The sequence below is a fragment of the Falco peregrinus genome, chromosome 11 (assembly GCF_023634155.1).
Source record: "Falco peregrinus isolate bFalPer1 chromosome 11, bFalPer1.pri, whole genome shotgun sequence".
NCBI lineage: Eukaryota > Metazoa > Chordata > Aves > Falconiformes > Falconidae > Falco > Falco peregrinus.
Window position 1 is genome coordinate 4,580,370 of NC_073731.1, and position 22,149 is coordinate 4,602,518.

The following is a 22,149-nucleotide window of genomic DNA, read 5'->3' on the forward strand; positions in this document are numbered from 1 at the left end:
AGGCTTACCATCACAAACTGACACAGTTGAAATATCTGAGAGAATTCATTGCACATGCTGTAAAGAAATAAAGAAAAAATTAAGTATTTCCACATTCCATAAACAATCCTACTTACTTCAATCACAATTACTATGCTCACAGAACAGGTCCTGAGGACCAGTGTCCATGGAGGCATTCATTCACAAGCCACCTCGCTTTTACCCATTTCCATGGTAATAATATATATTTTGAAGTGGCCCAAAGCCTGTTCCTGCAAATTGTGGGTTAGAAATAAAAGAATGCCAAACAATCTGTTAAAAGGGTAGGAACCATCAGTCAACAGATGCTACTTGCAATAAGATAGAACTATCTGTGTACATGAAGTTTGGTATCACCCAACAGTACTGCTCTGAAGAAGAATCAATAACCCACTCAGTCTCAGAAATCAAACTAGTCAGCTCTAGGTGTTCACTCAAAAGCTCAAAGTGAGAGCAACTGCTTAGCAGCAAGCACAAAAATCTATTATTAAGATTTAAACATATATACTTGCCTGTCTTTCAAATGCTTGGCTTTTACTTGAGTAATCTGGCCACTGGAAAAATCAAACACTTCTTCACTCAATAGTTTAAGGATCACCATATTGTTCTGACAAAGGCTTTCACTAGTCCTGCTTGCTCCCACAATATCACTTATAAAAGTTGGCCAGTGCTTCGGCCATTCTTGTTTCAGTATCTGAAAAGTGAAGCACCCATATGTTAGATACGCATGCAAAACCAAAGACTTTATAACAAAATTTAAAACTCTATGAATTCTAGCCTACCTGAACAAGAATCATATTCAGTTTCCCAATATAGACTTTCTCTTTCTGGAGAAGAGAAGAGAAGAGTCAGGTTATGCCTAATATTCCCCTCCCTCTTCCTCCCCTGAAGAGGATTCACTTACTTCTACACATGTTGGATCAGATGAGGTCTTGATAATTAGGCCGACAACATATTTTTTAATACCTGCAGAAAAGTTGGGAATTTATTTTCAACTATGTCAGATATCACAAATGTAAGTATTTTCAAATTTGGGTTCTTCACGTTTTTAAGCAGAAACACTTCTAAAGAACATATATGCATGTGTCAGGCAAGCATCCCTCTTGACTTGTATGCTATGTGGAAAAAACCCACACCTTTGTGTCAGTTCTGCAAGAGTTACTTCAGATGTAGGAAATGGCTTTATGCTTAATCTATTTCAATAAAACAAAAGGAAAACAGACTGAGGATTAGTGTGTACTTGTAGTAATTTGCACCAGATCAATCTATCAGCTTCCTAAAGGCTGCAAGAAATTCTGAGTAAGGTTGCATTGGTAGCACTGCACCGATGTGTATTTGGCCGAATGAAGATGGACAGATGGCACCCAGCACTGTCCAGACCCTGGACATACACTGCAGTAGGTACTTAGAAATGCTGCTGTAGAGCTCCTTCAGTGAAATGTCTTTCTACCCCCATTATGTGCTTGCAGACCATACCTAACAACTCCAAAGTGGGCAGATATATTCTCACTACCTCAACCAAATGTTTACAATGGCAAGACAAAATACAAACAAGAGTCCTCCATCTTCTTTGACTAATGCTTTATTAATAAAACACTGAACTCAGAAAATAGAGCTTTCTATGCATGATTCCAGTTTTAATGTCAAGTTAGCTAGAATTGAACCAAAAGCTTCATCTTCTGTATGAACTATATGTAAAAGTTCAGAGATGCTCCCATTTACTTAGGTGATCCATTCTGAACACAGGAATTCCCCTGCACAGTATTTATAAAGTGGAACACTGGGTCAGAGCTTTGCAAAGTTCATTCACCAATACAGTAAAATGCACTTCAATTTGGACTCCTGTGCTTTACAGCACACAGATGCTACGGATTATTGAACTTCTAATAAATTGTAGTTTATTGCTTTTTGTTGTTTAATTTAATTTGTCAAGTAGGGGCACAGACTGTATTTAAATCACTCATTCTGTTTTATTTCCTCTACAAACATTTGAGTTTTCAGCTCCGCCACAGAAAAAAAATACCAAACCACTGTAACAAGCTATATTGCCCAAAGTGCCATTCTGCTACCTAATCCTCAGCTCCCACCTCACCATTAACCTATCAATGATTGAAGACATGGAAACAATGGCTTTCCAAATAACGTTTCATCACCACATACATAGCTAAAATCATTCTGTACTAGAACATCCAACTCCAAGAAAAGGCATGCACAGGGGACCTGGAGTCATGAAGCAGATGATTACTAATAGTTCTACTTCAACATAGCTTTGACAGGATGATCGATCAGAGAACACCAGGAATTAAACACTTCAAACTAGGCAAGCGTTTTCTTGTCATCGGGCAGTTTTAGAACAGGTGTATGTTTTGCTATTCGGAGTCATGAACTCAAAATCTAGGTTCAATCACTTCTTCAATGTAGACAGTCAATGACTCATGCAGACAAAATGTATGTCTTGAAGATTTTAGAGAAAGCTGTCAGTTCACCGAGAAGAATGCCTTGTGTTGAAGATGGTTCATTCTCCCCCAGCCACTAGTCTAAATTTTAAGACTTTCATGTGACATCACCTGAATTAGCAATTATTTTTTCATTTCAGGCCTGAGCAACAGGATTAAAAGGTACAGTCTGTAACTGCATTCTCATGAAATCTGGAGAATGCTAAGTCTAGACTTTGGGCCATCAGATACATACTAGGCAGGAGCTGTTCTACAAGTAATTTTGATTACAAATGAAACTATTCATCATTATCAATGGGGATCAAGCCACACTACTCCAGAGGAATAGTCATTAACAAAATAATTACCACCGTCAGTCACTGGGTAAGAGCTATTAACCAAGCACTAGCATTAGTCTATCATCATAGGCCTATCCTAGTATTTTAAAGCTAAAATACACACACTTTGCTGAAGCATTACAGTAATTCACAAATGAGATATGAAAGCCCTCAAAATAGTATGGAAATAGGTTTGCAGTGCCAGAAGCTAAACTATTTTAACTGCCTGCTAAACCACCAAGGGAAGCCTACTGTTGCAACTCCTTGCATTTCAAAAAGGTATCTGAAAGCAAGTATTGTTCTTAAGACTTTTGACTCCAAAGCTAATTATTTTCCATCTTGCTGCATCAATAGTATTATGCTGTTTAGTTACAACTGAAATGCTATGCTACTATCAACCTGGCCTTAAGATCAGCAGATGGTAACAAGCTGCTCTGCTCCAAAGCTTCTCCATTAGAAAAAAGCAACCACAGCTCAAAAGGCAACCTAAAAAGTTTGCTAGTTTTCACACATCATGCCGCAGGCTCCTAAGATCTGCTATCCACTGAACAAAGCCATACTCTTAATTCCTTAAAAGCCGCTGCTATCCCACTCTCTAACACTTTTTTTGGCTTAAATGGCATCTTCTACTTTTTTTTTTAACCAAAGTATTGTGGTTTGTGCTCCGTATTTAATAGCTCATTTCTTTATCATTCCATAGGAGAAAGAATTCTCAGTAGAACAAAGATATTTCAACATTCTGCTTTGACAAAAATCAACACATAGGCTAGTTAACATTTTTCAGCAGAACACATCCACGAAACTGTTCAAGGGTAGCAGCCTATTGGATCTGCTAAAATCAGTGTGTTGTGAGAACTTAAAAGGAAGTGTTATTTTGGGACATGCACAAGCCACATAACCACTGCCTAGAAGGTCTCTTTCAATCACAGAAGCAGCTGAACAAGTCTTGAAGATGGCAAGAACACAACTGCCAAGTTCAGTCCCTTCAGTAAGCCAAACAGGAAGAGACACATGCCTGGCAAAGGGGCCTTCCAATAAAACAAAAGGGGAAGGGAAAAAAAAAAACCCAAAACCACAAACAGAGACCAACACCCAAACCACCACAATATCCACACACGTGTCATTCTCCAAGAACCATCCAGTATCACAACTAGCTGATCTCATGACAACCTGCCACCAAAGGGAGCAGATCCCATTTTTCATTCTAAAACTTTCACTGATACAGCACTGGCAGTCCTAGCACCTGCTCAAAAACTTGTTCAGAGGCTGAATTAGTAGAAAAATGGAGTTATCAAAAAAGCCCAGTAGTTTTAAAACTGTTTTGAAACTATCTTCTGCCAGCTTAGCTCCCTGACCCAGCTCACTTTTCAAGGGTCAGAGAAACAACAGTACTGGCTCAAAGACATCACAAAGTGCTCAGGTGAGGAACACCTTTATCCACAGCAGTTTACTAGATCAACCTAGCTGCAACATCCAAGTATGTTCTAATTATCAGAAAAGTTGGACATCATGATCATCAGGTCCACACTAGTGCCACTGTTAGCATTTTCTGGTAAGCAAAGTACAACAAAGCAAAAAAAGAAAAAAAAAGAAGAGAGCAAGGACATTAATTCAAGGCCTTTTAGAAAGTTTCTGGATGAACATAAGATTATTGTCCTTATGTGAAAGTTGCTCCTCTACAGACAGGCAAACATAGAGTAAAATTGAAACGTTTTCTGGAGGGAAATTATTTTCCCATGTGACCCAAGCTATGCAGTGGTTACAGCTCAACTGGGATAGCAAGGAACACCACATTATCTGACATTAGTAAATTCTGCAGTCTAGACTTGAAAAGTGTGAAATACCCTACAGCTTAATCTTCCAATGTGCTTTTCAAAGCAATTACATCTAATCTAGGCTGTGCGACCTGAGCTCAGAGAAGTTCCTATTCTGTCCAAATACAGCATGTTACCATGAATGCACAGTCAGCGTGTACACACCCGTATCTACTTCTTGTACTTAAGACATACAAACACATCCTTTTATGCAGTTACAGAGCACAAATGTTTAACAAGTGTGGAAAATTATTCTAGCTGGTACTGCAGATCGAAGTTCACACTAGTTTGTAAAATTCACACATTCTCCATTTGTATTAAAGATTAAGTGAAGCAGATAGACAATGCAACTCTGCAAATTAACATTTATTTTGCAATCAAAGCAAGAATTTCAAATCCTAAAGCCAAGTTATCCCCTCCAGGGATGTTTGTATGTACACACACTTATATTAAACTGTTTAAGTAGTCTCACAATGTGGTCAAAATACAGTTGTATTTTTAGTCTTAAGAAATAAAGCTTTCCCATACTGTCTCACAAATCACCTTTCTCTATTAGTGGTGAACCTGATCAATTCATCTATTTGCTTTTCAACAGAAAAAGCCAAACCATGAAAATTCTTTAAAAGTGCATAGAGCCTGTCTTCCCACACACACAAGTGCTTTGTAGCTTGTTCCCCCTTCATTACAGGGAACCAAAACCATCTCCCTCCTGACGCAGGCCAGAAATCTCCATTAAAATATCTTATCACTCCACAGAAAAAATCTCTTACAGCAGCTTCCACTACATCAAAAGCTTTATACTTAAACTCTGGGACCTTCCTGTGAGCCACTAAACTGCATCTCTCTGGCACTTCGATTTTTTTTTTTCATTTCAAAATGAGTAAAGTTGTACAAGCAATTTAGGTTTCATAATGAAGAAGTGCTTATCCATTCCAACTCAAAAACACTCCAGACAAGCTCGCTCTGTTCACAGGAACAGAATTCCATTTCACATTGCAGGATTAATGAAACGTATCACTGAATTGAAGACCAAGAAGCCTTTATTTCTAGGCAGGTTTTCACACTGTGAGAGAAAATCCTTTTGAGATCATAGTACTTTAATCAAATGACATCCTTTGTAAGCATTATTAAACAATCAACCCTATAGAATATCAGGGTTTAAAGCAATTTGGTATCAACTCAATAAACTGAGAACTTTTACTTCAGAATGTTAGTACAAAACTCAGGAAATAAGCCAAATTCACCACTGTATGGGATATTCTGGAATACGCCACCCACTTTTCATTAAAGCCATCTCAGTAAGATTTGAATGAAAACCACATTACATACAATTGTATACATATAAGAAAGAGCAGTCCGAAGCATTCTCTTAAGGACTAAATACATTAAAAAGAGCAAGTATAACCCATTGCTATTGTCTGTGATTAAACATGTCTCAAGGTTGAACATGCAGGTCAGTATCTGATTTAACTGAATTTTACCTGTTCTGTGCTATTCCACTTTTGTCTAAATAACCAAATTCAAATTGTGAACTCAAAAGGAAACAAACAAAAAAATCAACAAGATAAAGCAGAGTAATCACGTAAGCGTTTTAGACACATAAATTGACAGTTTTGCCCAATTCCCGTTTTAGAATCATGGGAAGATACAGATTGAACTCTCCTGAAGTGCTTACAATCCTCAGCCTTCAAAATCAATGACACTTGAGAAACAGCAGAACATTTAACAAGTTAAAAGGTACCAGAGCCAGAAGAGCCCAAGACTAAAAGCTATTTTAAAATAAAAGCAAACTTAAGAATGGGGTTTCAAGGCCAAAAGCTACACCTGAAGAAAACATGTTTTCCTACTTTGGCTGGAAGCTGAAATCCCAGCAGACAGAAGCAGTAACAAAGCCTGGGCTAACCTCAAGGCCCAAAAAGTCAGGTACAAGTACGAAAAGAAAAAAAAAAAAACCCTCAAAAAAAAAAAGGTTACCGTTCAGGCTCTGTAATTAATGACATTCTGTTTCTCCAGGAATTTTCAGGGAGGTTGTTTCAAAACCTGTCATTCACTAACAGCTCAATTCAAGTCTGCTCTTAACTTCAATTCTTAAGCACTGCTATTGCTATAAAGGGAAATCAGTACTTTCTCATAAATGGATTTAGTTTCATCTTAACCGAAAGTAAGACTTGTCAGCTGTTATTTACTACACAAATCAAATTATACATATTGTTTTATAAAGTAAGATACAAGGTAAAATTAACTGATTTATAATCTGCATGAGATGCTTTGTCACCAAGCATTACTTTGTTATATTGAGCCTCAGTTTCCTGCACCCATTATTTTACTACACTTCAAACAGGAAAATCCTGTCAACTAAAGGAATGACTGGAGTCAGATTCAAGGAAACCTCGATTTAACCAGCATTATCATCTCCCAGGTACTCAAACCATCTGAACAAGCTCTGGAGCAGTTAGTTTGTACCAGCCAGTACAGTATCATCGGGGCGGGGGGGGGGGGGGGGCGAGAAAAAAATTACCATTCACAGACCAGATGAAACAGGATTAGAGATGAAACATCCCTTCTCCCTCCTACACCACTGAGGCCACGGCATGCTACTGAACATTTGGTTCCTCTTCTACTGATGTGCAAGAGAAACCTGACAAGTAGGTAAGCCAACTAACTCAATTCCCCTAAAACTGATAATGATAGAAGTTAATTTCACAGTTCTAGTTTGGCTCTGTGAAAGGGAAAATATTTTCAAAGGCTGAACTGAAGACATTTGTTAGGATGAAGGATTTATTTTCCCCCAGTCTTCAGAAGTACAAGTCAATGAAAATAAGAACAGAATAAAGCTGATTGCACAACTACATACAATAGCTTTATTTTGCATTGTAATATATCACGCTATAGTTATTGCACCTTTTCAGATAACAGAAACCGGTCAAACAGTACTACCATACCTGCCAAACAGTGAAGTAACAAAAATCTAAGACGCCAACTCAAATATATGTTCCACAATTCATTTAAGCCATCTATCCAGCATTATCTTGGCATCTCAAGAACAGCTGAGATAACACAACGCAAAGCACAGCCAGCAACCTCATCCTACCACCAAGATTTCTCATCTATCCTATGCATTACTGATTTATATTCTGTATTTGGCATTTGTTTGGTCTCAAACTGCCAAGGAAGTCTACCTCTATGACATCTCCTACCAAACATCCCTTCACCAGCAGGCAAGTAGTACGCTGGTTAGCTGCTTCAGACTACTGACTCCTTACTCTTCCTGCTCTACTCCCACAGCCAAAAACTTTAGGAGAAATTCCAAATGCTGAAAATAAGTGCTCATAGTCAGGAACGTAACAAAATACAAGTAAGCTGAAATACTTTTAATTATTAAAAGCACGGAAAAGACAACTTTAGGGTGCTCCCTTAGATTCTCAAAGGACACAGTTGTGTCTGAGCCTTGGCTGAAGCTACGCCCTAGAAACCTGCAAGTGTTTCCAACAAGCAGAATGAGCGTGAAACCTTACTTCCACAAAGAGCTATGCCTTATCTGTCAACCTACAGTTGCAAGGCATGGGCGGAAAAGGTGAAAAGAATTATGACAAAAACATGGAACTCTAATGTTTTCATCAACATTTACAATTATGTTTTACCCAATATAGTTTTCAGGACCTAAGCACTGGCAGTAAAAATTTCAAGCACATTTTAGCATTGCTAATAAAAGCTCACAGCAGAACACAGAAATTTAGAACAATATGAATGAGTTCCAAAACCAGCTTTTAGTAAAAAGCCAAGTATAGTACGGTGACAACATTCAGTGTCAAGAATTTTAGTTCTATGTAATGTTCTGAAATCCAAGTTATCATGACTTCACAGAAAGATACGCGAACAAGCACTAATCCTGTACCATACCACAGAGGTACCTCCATTTACTATAGCCAACATCTAAAATTCAAAACACATTGCAAGCTCTAAGGGAGGGAGGGGAAAAAGCAAAAACAGAACACAGCATTTATTTTAAGATTTCCAGACTCCTTGCAATGACAGAAGACTGGGGTTTGCCCTGCACTTGCAGTTACAACAATCTAACAGCATATACACTTACATGAACTAAAGCAGACTACAGTACCTCACTGCCTAGAAGAATGAATGATCATTAATAGGCAAGGCTATATATTTACTTAGTGGTTTATTTTAAAATAATTATGACTGCTTACAATTTAAAAAAAGTTACATAAATCTACACATGCTACCAGATGGACCACAGTCTACCAGAAAAATGACAGCATACTGGTGGAGCTGCTGCATGCACAGCCCAGACAGGCTAAGAAAGCCCTGCATGCCAAGTACAGAGAACCAAAACCTCTACCACAAAGCCAGGAGACAACCTCAGAAGCTGTGTAGGGTTAAAGCTCTTCAGGTAAGTTTGACCTGTAAGTCACTGCAACGCTCAAGTGATGTTGTTTCACAACTATCAGTCACACCTTTCACCTTCCCATGATACAATTTCAGGTGCTCACCACCCCACTGAGACCATTATCAGAAAAAGGAAAGACATAGTTTCATCACCCAGAAAAGCACAGATCAAGTCTTAGTACCTGAAAAAAAGTTACCAGCCTAAGTGCATATCAAGCTGAAAATTACTTACATGGGGGCCAAAAGTCTAAATCTCAAGTTAATACATAAAGTTAGGAGAAAAGACAAGAATCCCACCCTACCTTCACACTGGTTCCTTGGAAGAATCTTCCATCTTGTTTTTATCACATTTTCCAAGATTTGCAGTCCATAATACTGAAATTGGAGAAGAACAAAATGTGAGTATGTTACTGTAGGACTAACCAACTTTCAGGACTCTCATTCAAACAAACATTCACACTTAACATCTAAAACTTCAAGATTATTAAACTAACAAATGTATTAAATATGTCTATTCACCCATTTACTGAGGTTTCATGCATATTTTTTTTCTTGTTTTATTCTTCACTATACTAAGTCCTGCTGTTTGATCATGCTCACACCAGGAGGGGGAAAAAAAAAATAATAATGAAAAGCCCTCTGGCAGACAATTTTGGCTATCTGGAGAAGCAGCAGCCAAAAATGAATTTGTATCATAAATGACTGCTCGTATGTTCAAGTATTAACACAACCAGGCTCCTAAAACATTTAGCAGCTTGGATGGTCTCAAGCTTCCTATCGTTCCTCTAAGAGCTGAAAAAAAAAAAAATAATCTTGTCTTAGCATCACATGTCCTGACACTGGCACTTTCTAAAGAAAGTATTTCCCAAACTTCACTGGTGTGTTACTTTAGGAACAGCAAGACAACCCACAGGTTTATTTAATTTAAATACCCACCCCAATAAGGCAGCTATTTCTACTATTTAAAGATGAACTTTTGTGCTCAGTCAAAGAGTAATAAAAATGTGAATAAGCTCTTGTAAATCCTTTTACCTTTCAGGAATTCCTTCCTATATTCTTACCCAAAACAGTTACATTTGCAAAGTAATCGGTAAGGCCAGTCCCTCTGCCCATTTGTCCCTACTGCCAACTCACAATAACAGGGAAAAGTTTACGGTGATATGATCCAAGAACTTTTATACATAAAACCCCATTAGCATGAATAGACAGGAGAGAAAAGGGGACGAGGAGTTTTGCATTTACTTTATCTGCAGTGAATTAGGAAAAAAAGAAAAAAAAAAAAAATCACATCAATGCCTGAAAGGTAAACTCAAGTTTTCACAGTTAAAGTTTGGCTGAGAATAAGAGTTCCTCTTTAAAACGGTTAGTTGTTATACAAAGTAGGATCATTACCATTTCAACCAAAGGGATCATATAAACTTCCGTTTAATTAAAAAACACAATGTAGACTGTCCCAAACTACATTGTATTAAAATACCATTTTTGCTGTTCTCATCTTAACATAACCTACATCCCTGTGCTTCTCTATCTGACCCCAGTTCCCACGAGCCTCATATGTACATCCAGCATTTGCAAAATATTCTGTCACCTTCCAATATCCTGGGTACCACGAAAAATTATGCATTAACAGAAAGCTGGCAGAGTATTTTTTTCCTCCATGGTCAGCAGCAAAAGTTCATTCATTAGATTTTAACCTGTAAGATTCGCTTTGTTACCTAACATAAAAGCTAAATGAAATGAAGGAATAATAATAATTTTCATACAGGAAAATGTGTAAAAACATCCTTAAGCACAATGCTTCACTTCACAGGAAGTGATTTCAGCCACTGCTACAGATTCACAGACCCCATCTGCAACTGATCCAGGCTCACAATACAAAACACTTACAAAAGCTTCTAACAATGCTGGAAGTATGACCATTAATATCAGACAGTGCTAACTTTCCTGAAGCCAATCTAAACTCCAGTTAAATTTCTAGATTCTACAGGCATACAGCTAACCAAAAACGTTAGTTTCACTTCCAAACTTTCTTCCACAGGTCAGCTTAATTTAGCTTTTAGAATCAGAATGGCAAGTCTAGTCTCATTTCGCAAAAGCACTACATGACCAAACAAAACTTAAACGAAAATCCTGACATAACCTAAGAACAGACCTCATCTTTAGTCTTCCCCACTGCCACCCCACCGATTTCCTCTGTCAAAGGAAAGGATGGACACCTCTAGCAATCTGCCACACCTATCCCTCATTACCTGCCCAAATATCTAATTCAGATTCAAGCACCTTACACTGTGAAGAGATTCATGCTGTATCTAGGTTTCTACTCATTCTTTTACACATGTGACTTCAATTTTGTCCTCTGCTACCATCTTGTTCAGCTAGTAGCATTCATTTCTCCTAACACTCACACATGAAATTAAATGTCAGCAGTAATAAAATTACCGTATACAATCTTCACCTATACATCCTCCTTGCCATACCATGTTTGAAGGCTTCATCAGCCTGCCTGAATGCTCTGCAAGGGGCTTTTTGGGGTTCTTATTTTGTTTTTAAGCTTAATTTGATTTGGTGGTTCTAATTTTTGGCATTTCTCCGATAACAAGCCCCAAAAGTTAGCAACACCAATTTTCGCCACCTGAACTATCAGAAGTGTACTTTTTCATCAATTACTGCAACAGTACACACGAACACATTTAAACTGCGCATAAAGTAGAAGTGTCTCAAAATTCATTTGCTCAATGCTTGATCATTTGTAATTGTCTAATAGCAATTCACTGCCCAGTTATGAAGATGAGGGACAGGTAACAGCAAAGACTGGGAAAAAAAGTATGAAATGATCCCTATGGTAGAAATTTCTATGGTACCCTTATTACTTATGCTATGCACCGAAGCCCTTTCCCTCCCACCTCCCAAGAAACAAAAACAATTGATGAACAGAATTCAGTTAAAGGGAATCAAAAGGGTAGACCTTGTGGAGGCCTGCCGTCAAAGCCTAGCTGTGTCAGTTGCACAGGAAGACACCCCTTTTCTTCCTATTACAAGCAATCAACATAATGGAACATTATGATTAATATCAGGTAGTGTTAACAGCTTTAATTAAAGAAAAAATATGATTGCATAAAAGCCAAATGTCATAGTGCATAAATTTAGCACCAAATCATTTGCAATTTATGTAAATTGAAGAATTCTTTACCTGTTGCTTTCTTTCTGTTCCTCTAATCATCTCATTTTTCACAAGACAAATTTGAGTTTTTAAAAATACTGTTGATAAATCAACTTAAACATTAGTAATGTCTGTCAGTATAAAAAGCAAAGTTTACCAGGCAAGCAAACAGGCAAACACTGTTACTTAAAGGTTAGCACTTTGAGGAAGTTCTTTAAACTGTTCTCCCCTCAACTTCAGAGAGCAATGAAAAAAATGAAACCGCCCGATTTCAGAAACCATCCAAACACTATTATTTTCTGTTCGAACACAGTGTGTATCAAGCAGAAAAACATGCATGTCAGTTATCTGAGATAATAATCATCAAACTTAAGACAGTGAAAACACATTTCGATCAACTTTTAGGTTCAAACTTGAGAAGTCTTAAGTAAAGCATTTAAAATTGTAGAAAAAAAACTGAATGCTGCCCCTTTTAGTCTCTACCATGATAGATGAATTTTAAACAGCAGTACAAAGCAATTGTGTTCTGCATATTAGTAAAGACTAATCCCATACTACAAAGAGTATGGGGTGCTTAACTTGCATTGATCGCTCAAAATCTTGGCCTAGTAAGATTTCTATTTTGTCTTTAATAGACCTAGGGACAAATTCTCTCCCCAGCTATGTGCACATGGCTCTCATTATAATCAAAAGCAGCCAAGCACTTACCCAAGGACAAAATGTGGCTCTAGGAGACTTTTCATTACTCAGATGTATACAGACACATACCAGTCTTTGGAACTGGCATTATGCTTGTATGTGCCTTGGAAAAAAAAAAATAATCTGTATTTTCAATTTAGGTCTTCTGGTTTTGGTTTGTTTTGTTTTTTTCAGAAGGAGAAAGAAACTTTTGTCAGTGTAAAAGGAGGCTTAAATGTTTTGTCCATTTACAGTTCTTGTTTAAAGCCAACTTGGGGAACAAGAAAATTAAAAAAAAAAAAGTTGTTTGAATCAAGAAATTCTATGGCTAAAAATGAGATACCTTCCTCAAAGTTTATGAATGGGAGAAAGAGGAAACCCAAATAAATAAAAGTTAATTTGCTTACTTTGGTATTCATGTTCTGAGAGAATTCCAAAATAGTATCAACTCTTGTCCACGCATCAGGATGTTCTTTTAAGTGAGTCAAGACTTCCTGTGCCATTCTTTGCTAAGAGTAAGTTTGATAAAAAGAACTATTAGGTTATTTAAGAAATTATATACTGTCAATGAAGGCATTAATATATAATACATTTTTAAATCACTTATCCAAGAGTTAGACAGAACTCAATCAGGAGCAACAAGTCCCTTAAGTCTCCTTCTGAGGACAGTTAAAGTTTAACAACCAGACTCCAAAAACACACTGATGCAAGGCAGTCATTTTACTTAAACTTCTACTCTTCCATACTGAACAATTGCTCTAGACCAGCAATGAACACATGAGAACATCACACATTACAGCAAGAACATTACCAGGGAATGAAGTTCTCTCCCCTCCAAGAAAGTAATTTAGATAAAATTTCATTCAAGGGCCCCCAAACTTTCTAGTTCTACTGGAAGCATTTATGTAAAATGCCAGTTTTAAGGAGTACTGTATCATGCTGCAAAGTTGTTTATGCAGGAACAGTTGATTTCATTTTGAAGAACCACGACGCAGAGCATTAGAGGTCTCTAATCTCTACTTCTGACGAGTCCCTCAATGTATCTAACAGCTTACAAAACAGTAATAAAAATCGACTGGCAGGTAGAAGGGAACTGGTCACGCTAATGGTTTGTTCTTCCTTGGGACTGACATTACCAATTGTTATACTAGATACTATGGTTTTGGTAACATGCAAAACGTCACCTGAAACAATTACACACCACAATAGCTGAACGCGTTTTAGCTATCCCTTTTCAAAAGCCTGTATGTCCATAAGCCTTTTTTTTTTTTTTTTAAGGGAACCAAATTATGCTAGTTATTAGCAAATATGCAGTGTACTGACAAATCTTGCTGCTGATGCTACAAGCACCAGACACTGTCTTACCAACAAGATGAATGTTTTATATTAATTAACAGAACTTAGCCCATTCTTTCACCTCACTGTAAAGCCAAATCAATGAAATTACAAAGCAGTGAAAGCTTTCCTTTAGGATTAACTTCAACAGTTAGAACTTAGTACAGCAATGCAGCTTTCTAGTCTGTGACAAGAACATACTTGAGCTAATCAACTGGTATAAGAGAACATGCGTTTTCACTAAGACAGAAACCCCATCAAGCCCCAAATACATATGTGTATATATGTGTGTGTGTATAATGCAGGAAATGGACAAACTGGGTATGGGATTTACCAAATTAAAATCAAAAGCTACAACAGTAAAGAGCAAGGATGTCTAAAATACCTGTACAATACTGGCATCCCTACTTAATATAATTGAGCATAGTGGAGCAATTCCCAGCCCAATACTGACTTTGACTAGCAAGGAAGTCCCTGTACATTTGATATGGAGAAGTACCACACATATTCCTTTTAAGTCCAAAAGCAGGACAACCATCAGAGTTTAAAAAAAAAAAAAATCAGCTCTTTTGATGCAGTTTAGTGTAGGAGGGAAAGAATAACTGTATGACTTCCACATTCAACCCAGGTATGTTTTTATACTGGCTTCCTTAGCACTTCTAATACTGGTGATGTATCATACGATCTAGTTTCAACACTAACAAAATACAGATGCTCAAGCACTGAAAAGTTTGCTCTCATACCCACTAACCCCTTTTCTGGACATCAGTTCCTGTAGTTTCATTTAAAAAGGTATGACTTTAACATTAACGCTTAAACAAGATTGAAGCCTCACTCCGTTGTAGCTACCAAGAAGAAAATGACTTGGCAAATTATCCTTCCGGACACGTTGAAGGACATGAAAGTCTGTTAGAACAGACCAATAGAAACAAGAGTATGGGATGAGCCCAGGTAAACATCTATGGATTCTCTGAAGTCTGCTTAGTCATGTGCTGCACTGGGGTGGGGCTGGGTACATTCTTTTCAGAGAAGTACACCAAAAAATTTGAAGAACATCTAGGATAAAAGAGAGCTTCTTTCTTGCTATCTCTTGCCAAATATATATCAGCAGAGAAGAGTTTTGCAAGCAAAGATAAGAATTAAACAGAAGGAAGACAGGTGCACCTGAAAGCAAGCTCAGCATGGGCTGCGTTCTAAACCTTTTTTATCCTAACATTATCCTAATTATTCCAAGCAAACCATTGTTAATCTCCTAATTTTGATATTTAGTTTACGCAACTTTTATTATTCCTGTCACTTTAAGACATATCTGAGCTGTCAGGCTCCACACAGAAGCATTTTTTTTCCTGCAGGAACTTTTGAACTCACTGCAAGAGTTAAGCGCTTAGACTCACTGAAACCTCTCCCCTCCTTTGGAAAGGCTCTGAAATAGCAAACCAAATTTTCATTTTAGTGACATGTATTAGTGCATGTATTTAAAGTATGTTGATATAATTTGCTTTTTCCAGTTAAGCATCACTTCTTGAATTTTTGCTTCTTACTGCATTAATTTTCTAAATACCAAACTATACCCAGCTGTTTTAAGTGAAGCAACATCTCACAACACCAGAACAATGGCAATTTGATCATTGTATTTAGTGTTAATCCTCTATTCTCCTTAGAAACCTTTTCAACTTTTTACACTCCATTCAAACCAAACAATACTATAAGCACCACTGACTTTGCAAGCAGTAAAGAAACATATCACTTACAAAACAAGCACTCAGAAGTCCTTACTTTTAAGGCAAAAGCTACAAGCACTTTTCTGTCATACAAGCATTTAAAAACTACAGCTAGTAATTATCTCAATTTAGGAAACTCAAATCGCAAATATTTCAAAAATCAGCAAGTTATTCCAGAACCTGTAGGAATTCACATTAGTAAGCCTTACAGCATTTAAAAAAAAAATACACAAAACAAGTACATTATTGTTTATTCTAACAGCTGGAAGGAATAGGAAAGCATCAGCTACTTTGTCTCATTTTAATTCACTTATTGTTGTGCAAGAATATCTTAGTAACAGATGCCTGACACTGAAATTCCCAATTTGCCAAGCATGAACAATTAAAATTTGCCAGAAGAGGAACTATACCAACGCCCTTGTAGCAATACTTGTTTTCAACATTTTATTTTTATTTCCAAAGCAGTTCAAGAAATAGATGAAAGCAATACACAATTCACTTTCAGGACAATATATGCAAGCACACAAATGCACACATTCCCCCAATTTAAAGACTTCATAATCTGGACTATGTTCAAAGGAAAGAATGCAAGAACCACCTATACAGACAAACAGCAATAGGGAAAAAAACTAGACACAAGAAAGGACAAACTCTTCTCTTAAGTATGTGCGACATGCTTCTTAATGTTATGACTGTATCTGTACTTATAAATATGTTTCTTTTAAATACAATTCTTCAGTGAAGCCAACATTAAATTATGGCTTCACAATCCTGTCCATGATAAGTAACAGGTAACTCAAGACCTCCCTGAAGAACTAAGCAGACAAGGTGAGCTGCAAGCAGAAGTGCCCTTACCAAACTGTAATTGCTAATACCTTTCACCAGCAGAAGGCATGCCAGAAATGAACACACATTTAACTAACATTTTTCTAAGTGTTATTTCAATGTTCATTACATGACACCTGTGATTAAACCAGGGCATGTGAGTTTACTAGTGATATTCCAGTCACTTGCAAAAGTAAATTCACTATTAATAATTTTTATCAAAGCAAATTAATTCTGTTCAACCAATTGACCATGTTTAACCTTATAAAAAATAAACATAGGTTCTAAGTCCACATTACCTGCGCGCCTTCTCCATGGTACAAGCAGTTCACCACATTGTCCAAGAGATTGATATCCAGTTTCTGGTTAAAATCCAGCAGCTGACGAGCTGCATGGTCTGCTAACATTGTCATAATTGCTGGCATAGATTACTGCAAAACAAATTAAAAAAGTGTGATCAATTAATAAACTATTATTAGATGTAGCTGGAATGCACTTGCTTTAACTTAACATCTCATCCTTAGCAGTAATAGATAGCACCAAATTAACTGTTGAGCGAGTAGCAGGACAAACTTTTTCTGAAAAATTCAGACGTCACTACCCCAACAAAATTCTCAGGGTCTTCAGCAGGTGTAAAACGTAACAAAAGTCTGATTAGTAAAGGGCTGTCTTAACAGCAAGCTAAAACTTATTTCAATGCAAGTATCATCCCCCTACTAGTCTCTAAACATGGGTAAACCAGTAAGTCTGCTGGTAGAAATACCTAGCATACCATTACAACTAAACCTCATACTAGCAATCTCAGTCAAATTTTGAGTTTTGGAGACCAACATGCACATTCAGAAGTCCAGTTCCAAAGGCTTTTAAACAACTGGTTACAGAAGTGAAATGTGATCCACATACACAGTAAGAAATTAGCCAGAGGGCATTTTTCAAATACTTGGGGAGAGGGAAAAAAAACTTACAGGTTAACTACATAGAAGTAAAAAATTACCATTGAAACTAAAAGTTGACTGTTTGAAGGCACTTTGAGAGGATGAAGTAAGGGGACTGTTAAGCCAGCAGGTTACTCAGTGTACCCACGTTAGAGCACTTCAAACTGAAATGGAATTCTACTGAAGGTTTCAGGTCCCACAAAACCAGCAACACGTGCATTAACTCTTTGTCCTAGATACAGCAGCCAATGCAAAGGAAGTCAAGTGGGGGGGGGGGGGTGTGATTGTGGGTGTGCATGTAAGATGCTTACCAGCTAGAGACTGGTACAAGGTAAAAGCAGTTGCAAAAAAAGAGAAAATAAACCAAGAGGCCACAGAATTGCCGATGGTAAGCTATACTCTACCCTTTTCACACCAACCCCCATGCTGGAAGCACCTGATCAAGTTCATAGCCCTCTTCTTGCAGTCACTGCCAACTAACATATATTCCTACCCTCTCCCCTCTACAGCAGCTCTCTGCAATTCACCTTCCTTTTCAGAATCTTCCATAAAGCTAAAAAATCCATGTAAAAGCACTTGCCTGAGAAACAACCAGAAGTCCAGACAACTTCAAGATCACTCAAAACGCTATGCTAGAGCTATCTGCATACTCAGATATAACGTGAAACTCATCCTGAATGAAATATCCCCCACATGCCCAGCCAAACCCTTCTTCAGAGCAAGCTGTAAGTCAGATTTGCTCTTACTAAGTAACTTCATTGGTAAATTTCATTGGTAAATAAAAATTTACCTCTTAGGTGTTTAAGTCATGCTCAAAAGTAAAGAGCTAGAACAAAGCTGTGCCTCAACCCAAGTAATTACTGAGTAAGTGAAAGTCCTACAGTAGCATACAGACGAGGAAAACCTTTTGTTCAGAAATGCTTATTTGCAAGCAGCGTCAAGCCGTTTCATTTACTTCTACACAGAAAAATATTAACTTCAAAACCCAAACATTTGACTTGATTTTGAATTGAAATACTCAGTTAGTATTGCTACGCTAGTGTAATCGTTTTAATGCTCCATCTCAACATTCAGTTAGCCTTTTTACAACATCTACCTGGAAAAACAGAAAGAAGCAAACATCAAGTAGAAGTCAAAATAATTAAAAACAATCACTGCACATCTGTCTGCCCCCCCCACCCCCAGATCCTCAAGTTTTCAAAATCGCAATGTGAAGTACAGAAGCAAGAAACAAAACAACAGGGAGGGCCGATTTCAATCTTTTATGCCAGAAGGACACTTGAAAATTCCATCTTGCAGTGGGGCAGTAAGCAGCAAGGCTCAAAGGGAGCTGCACCAATTCATATGTGCTCTCTCTCCAGCTTGGAGCAGTTGATACTCCCACTTGACACAGGTGCTTTCAGACACCCCCTCTTTGCTCACATCTGGCCTCCGTGGCTGAACCCTGAACCTGGAAAGCAGTTTTCAAACTACCATAAATGTCAAATCAGTCACTCTGCAGGCAGGGCCATTCATTTCGGATTTAAGCCTCTTTCAGTGGTTTTTATTCACCCCGAAGAGCACAAGCAAGGAGCCACGTGACCAAGAGAAGTTATTAACCACATGGAAGCAGAAAGGAAATGTTTTGAATAGGGCCCTTCACCACTCCCAGCATTATCTTCAAAATGACCCACCTCCTGGCAACCTGAAATACAGAAATGGCGGCTTTGTGGTCAATACCAACTGCAATCAACTCTATTTCCTACTCCTAACAGTGTACCCATATGAAGCTTGTGATCTTTGATTTACTACGCTCCTTTACCTCCGCCCCCCCCCCCCCATCATGCCTGAACTCCGGAGCAGGTTTAAACCTCAGCTCTATAAACCACCACTAATCAATTCTTCAATACTGCAAATAAAGGGAAAAGAGAAACAGAAGAAAAGTAGTTTTAAAAAACCTGAACCACAACATAGCAAGAATCTGACATCTACCGAAGGTCAAAAGAACTGCATTTACAGCAGTGTTTACATAGTTATCCCAACTCTCGATGACCCTGGACCTTTAACACAACAGTTTGCTTATTATGATATACCCGACTTTTAAGCACGTAGTGCACAGGCATAACAGCATACATTTTAACAGTAAGAAATGCTGAGTATTCACAACGAATCGTAGAGCACCTTCCACCCAGCTACTAAAAGCTCGCGGGGGGAGGGGAGCAGAGGCAGCGACTTTAAAATAAAACAAACAAAAAAAACTCGCTGGGAGAGTCATTGTGCCCCACTCCTAAGCATGCAATTCCGCTACTGAACGCAAGCGAATTCCTACTCCACTAGCCTCCTGCAAAGAATTAGTTGCATCACTTGTGCATTCCTGCAGCTGCACGATGAAACGGAAAACGCATTCGCGTTACAATTAACACACCAGCAATCGCAACAAAACCATGCCTTCCCTCGCTACCTGGCACACGTGCGCCCGCGTACGGGATTAAGTAACGCCGCTCCGCGCACATTATCTCCCCGCACCTCGCGGCATTCATTTTCGGCACGGCCGCGCCCGCACGGAGCGCTCCCGCGGTAACTCACACCCACCCGGCGCGGAGGTCTCCTCCTGCTCCCGCCGCAAGGCCGCGGCCGCGCTGCTGCCCGGCGGGCTCCGCCCCGGCCCGCGGCAGGGGCTCGGCCCGCTCTGGCGGAGGACGGCGCGGCGGAGCCCCGGGCGGGCGGGCGGGCCGGGGCCCTGCGGAGCGCGGCGGGCCCGCGGCGGCGCAGCCCCTCCCTCCGCTCCCTCCCTCGGCTCCAGCCCTGCGCTCTATACAGGGCCCCCACGTGATCCAGGCGGACGTTTCAATACTGCTGCACAGACACACAAAAATATTTCTGGAAACTTCCACTCCTAATAATTTACAGATTATGTCCCTAGTTTTGCCCGTACCCGCTCCCAGCCCCCCCAGCCCGCTCGGCCCCCTCCCAAGCGAGGGGCAGGCCCCGCCGTGCGCCCCACCAGCGGCTCGCCAGCCCCGCCGCCGCCTTCCCCGCGGCCCCAGCATCCGCGGCGGGCTCCGCGCTTCCGTCAGCCGCCCGGCCGGGCCTAGGATGCCCGTACCCCGAATCTCATTTCAAACACGCCCCCGCCCCGCAGGGCTTCTCCCCCGAATCCTATTACTCCTTCTCCTCCCACGGCGAAGACTTTGCGCCCTCCGCACAGGCACGGCAGGGCTGTACCCCTCCCATTCCCCCGCACCTTCTCCCCGGCGCTGCCCCCGGGCCCCCCACCGCGTTACTCATCGCGACACCCCCCCTCCTCCCCGCAGCCTGAGCGCTTACTTACCTAGGTGTTTCTTACAGCCTCTTCCTTCAAAAAGTAGGGGTGGGTGAGCGAAGTTTCTAACCACACGCCAGAAAAAGATTTTACAAAAAAAAAAAAAAACCACGAAAAATAACCCTTCCCTTCCCCCCCCCCCAAAAAAAAAAAAATCACCGAGGATGGGGGGGAAAGCTGAGCACACCCTCCTCCCTGGCGGGTGTGTATCTCGGGGCCACTCCTCTCCTCCCCACACTACCCCCTAGCAAGCGTGCCCCGGCCTGACTGCGCTGGGCGCCCGGCAGCAGCCCGCGGCCCCGGGCGGGCTCTCCCCTCGGCGCACGGCTCCGCGCCTTCCCCTCAGCCCTGAGGCAAGGCCGCCCGCCGCCGGCCGCGCGGGACACGGGCCGCGCTACCCTCCTCTCGCTGAGGGGGGAAGGGGTCGGCCCGAGCTCCGGCCTCCCAAGGCCCCTGCCGGGGGGGAAACTTCTACCTTCCGCGTGGCCCTGGCCGCCTCAGCTCTGGCTCGGCAGGGCCGTGGCGCTCTCTCCCGCGTCGCTGGCTGCCCAGGCCCAGGCCCGTACGGCTGAGTCTCTCGCTACTCCTGTTGCTGCCACCCTCCCCTAGGCCTGGCCGGCGCTCAGTTCGCCCCCATTCCCACCCCCCCCCGGCACGCACTAAACTTTGCCCCCTCAGCTGCGCCAGCAGTTCCCCCTGCGAGCTCCCCTACAAGCAAGTCACACGCACGGCGACGGAGGCAGCGGTGGTAGCAGGGACTGAGCGCGGCGCGTCTCCCCCTCCTAATGCCACAGAGTCGGAACCGGCTCAAACCGGTTCAGACTGGGAGATTCCATCTCGGTTTAGTTTTCAGCCCATGGCGCCGCGGAGCGTTTGGAAACCTCGGGCCTCCGCCCAGCCAGCGCTCCCATTGGTCCCGAGCCGTGCCGCCGCGCAAGCGGCCTCCGCGCTTATTGGCCAGAGGGGCTGTCGATCCGCTGCGCTCCTCGGAGGGGCGGAGGGTGCGAGCGCCGCGGGGGGGGAGGGGGGGGGGATAAGATAGAGGGGATCCGCCCCCTCTCCAGCAGCCTAGCAGCGCTTTCCGCGCAAAGAGGGAGACGCGGGGCGGGTCGCTGCTTACTGACAGGCTGAGCTGAGCCGTCACTCAAGACAGGCCCGCCTTCAGTTCGCAAACCGCGGGCGCAG

General features: G+C 40.7%; 1 protein-coding gene across 8 annotated transcripts in view; it reads right to left on the reverse strand.

Annotated features, from left to right (window-relative positions):
- Positions 1 to 21,850, reverse strand: part of XPO1 (exportin 1) — a 39,890-nt gene extending 18,040 nt beyond the window's left edge. Inside the window, exons 1-9 of one of the 8 annotated variants that reach the window (XM_055816231.1) lie at positions 21,694 to 21,850; positions 20,974 to 21,029; positions 17,028 to 17,159; positions 13,255 to 13,356; positions 9,312 to 9,384; positions 923 to 984; positions 801 to 845; positions 531 to 712; positions 9 to 57 (exon numbers count right to left, since the gene is read on the reverse strand). In XM_055816231.1, coding sequence (XP_055672206.1) covers positions 9 to 57; positions 531 to 712; positions 801 to 845; positions 923 to 984; positions 9,312 to 9,384; positions 13,255 to 13,356; positions 17,028 to 17,153 — 639 coding nt within the window. In that variant the 5' untranslated portion in view covers positions 17,154 to 17,159; positions 20,974 to 21,029; positions 21,694 to 21,850. Of the gene's footprint in view, positions 1 to 8; positions 58 to 530; positions 713 to 800; positions 846 to 922; positions 985 to 9,311; positions 9,385 to 11,974; positions 12,039 to 13,254; positions 13,357 to 17,027; positions 17,160 to 20,234; positions 20,388 to 20,973; positions 21,030 to 21,439; positions 21,606 to 21,676 lie in introns of those variants that run through there. The other 7 variants (XM_055816232.1, XM_055816234.1, XM_055816235.1 and 4 more) reach the window with 7 other exon arrangements.
- Positions 21,851 to 22,149: the final 299 nt, after the last annotated feature.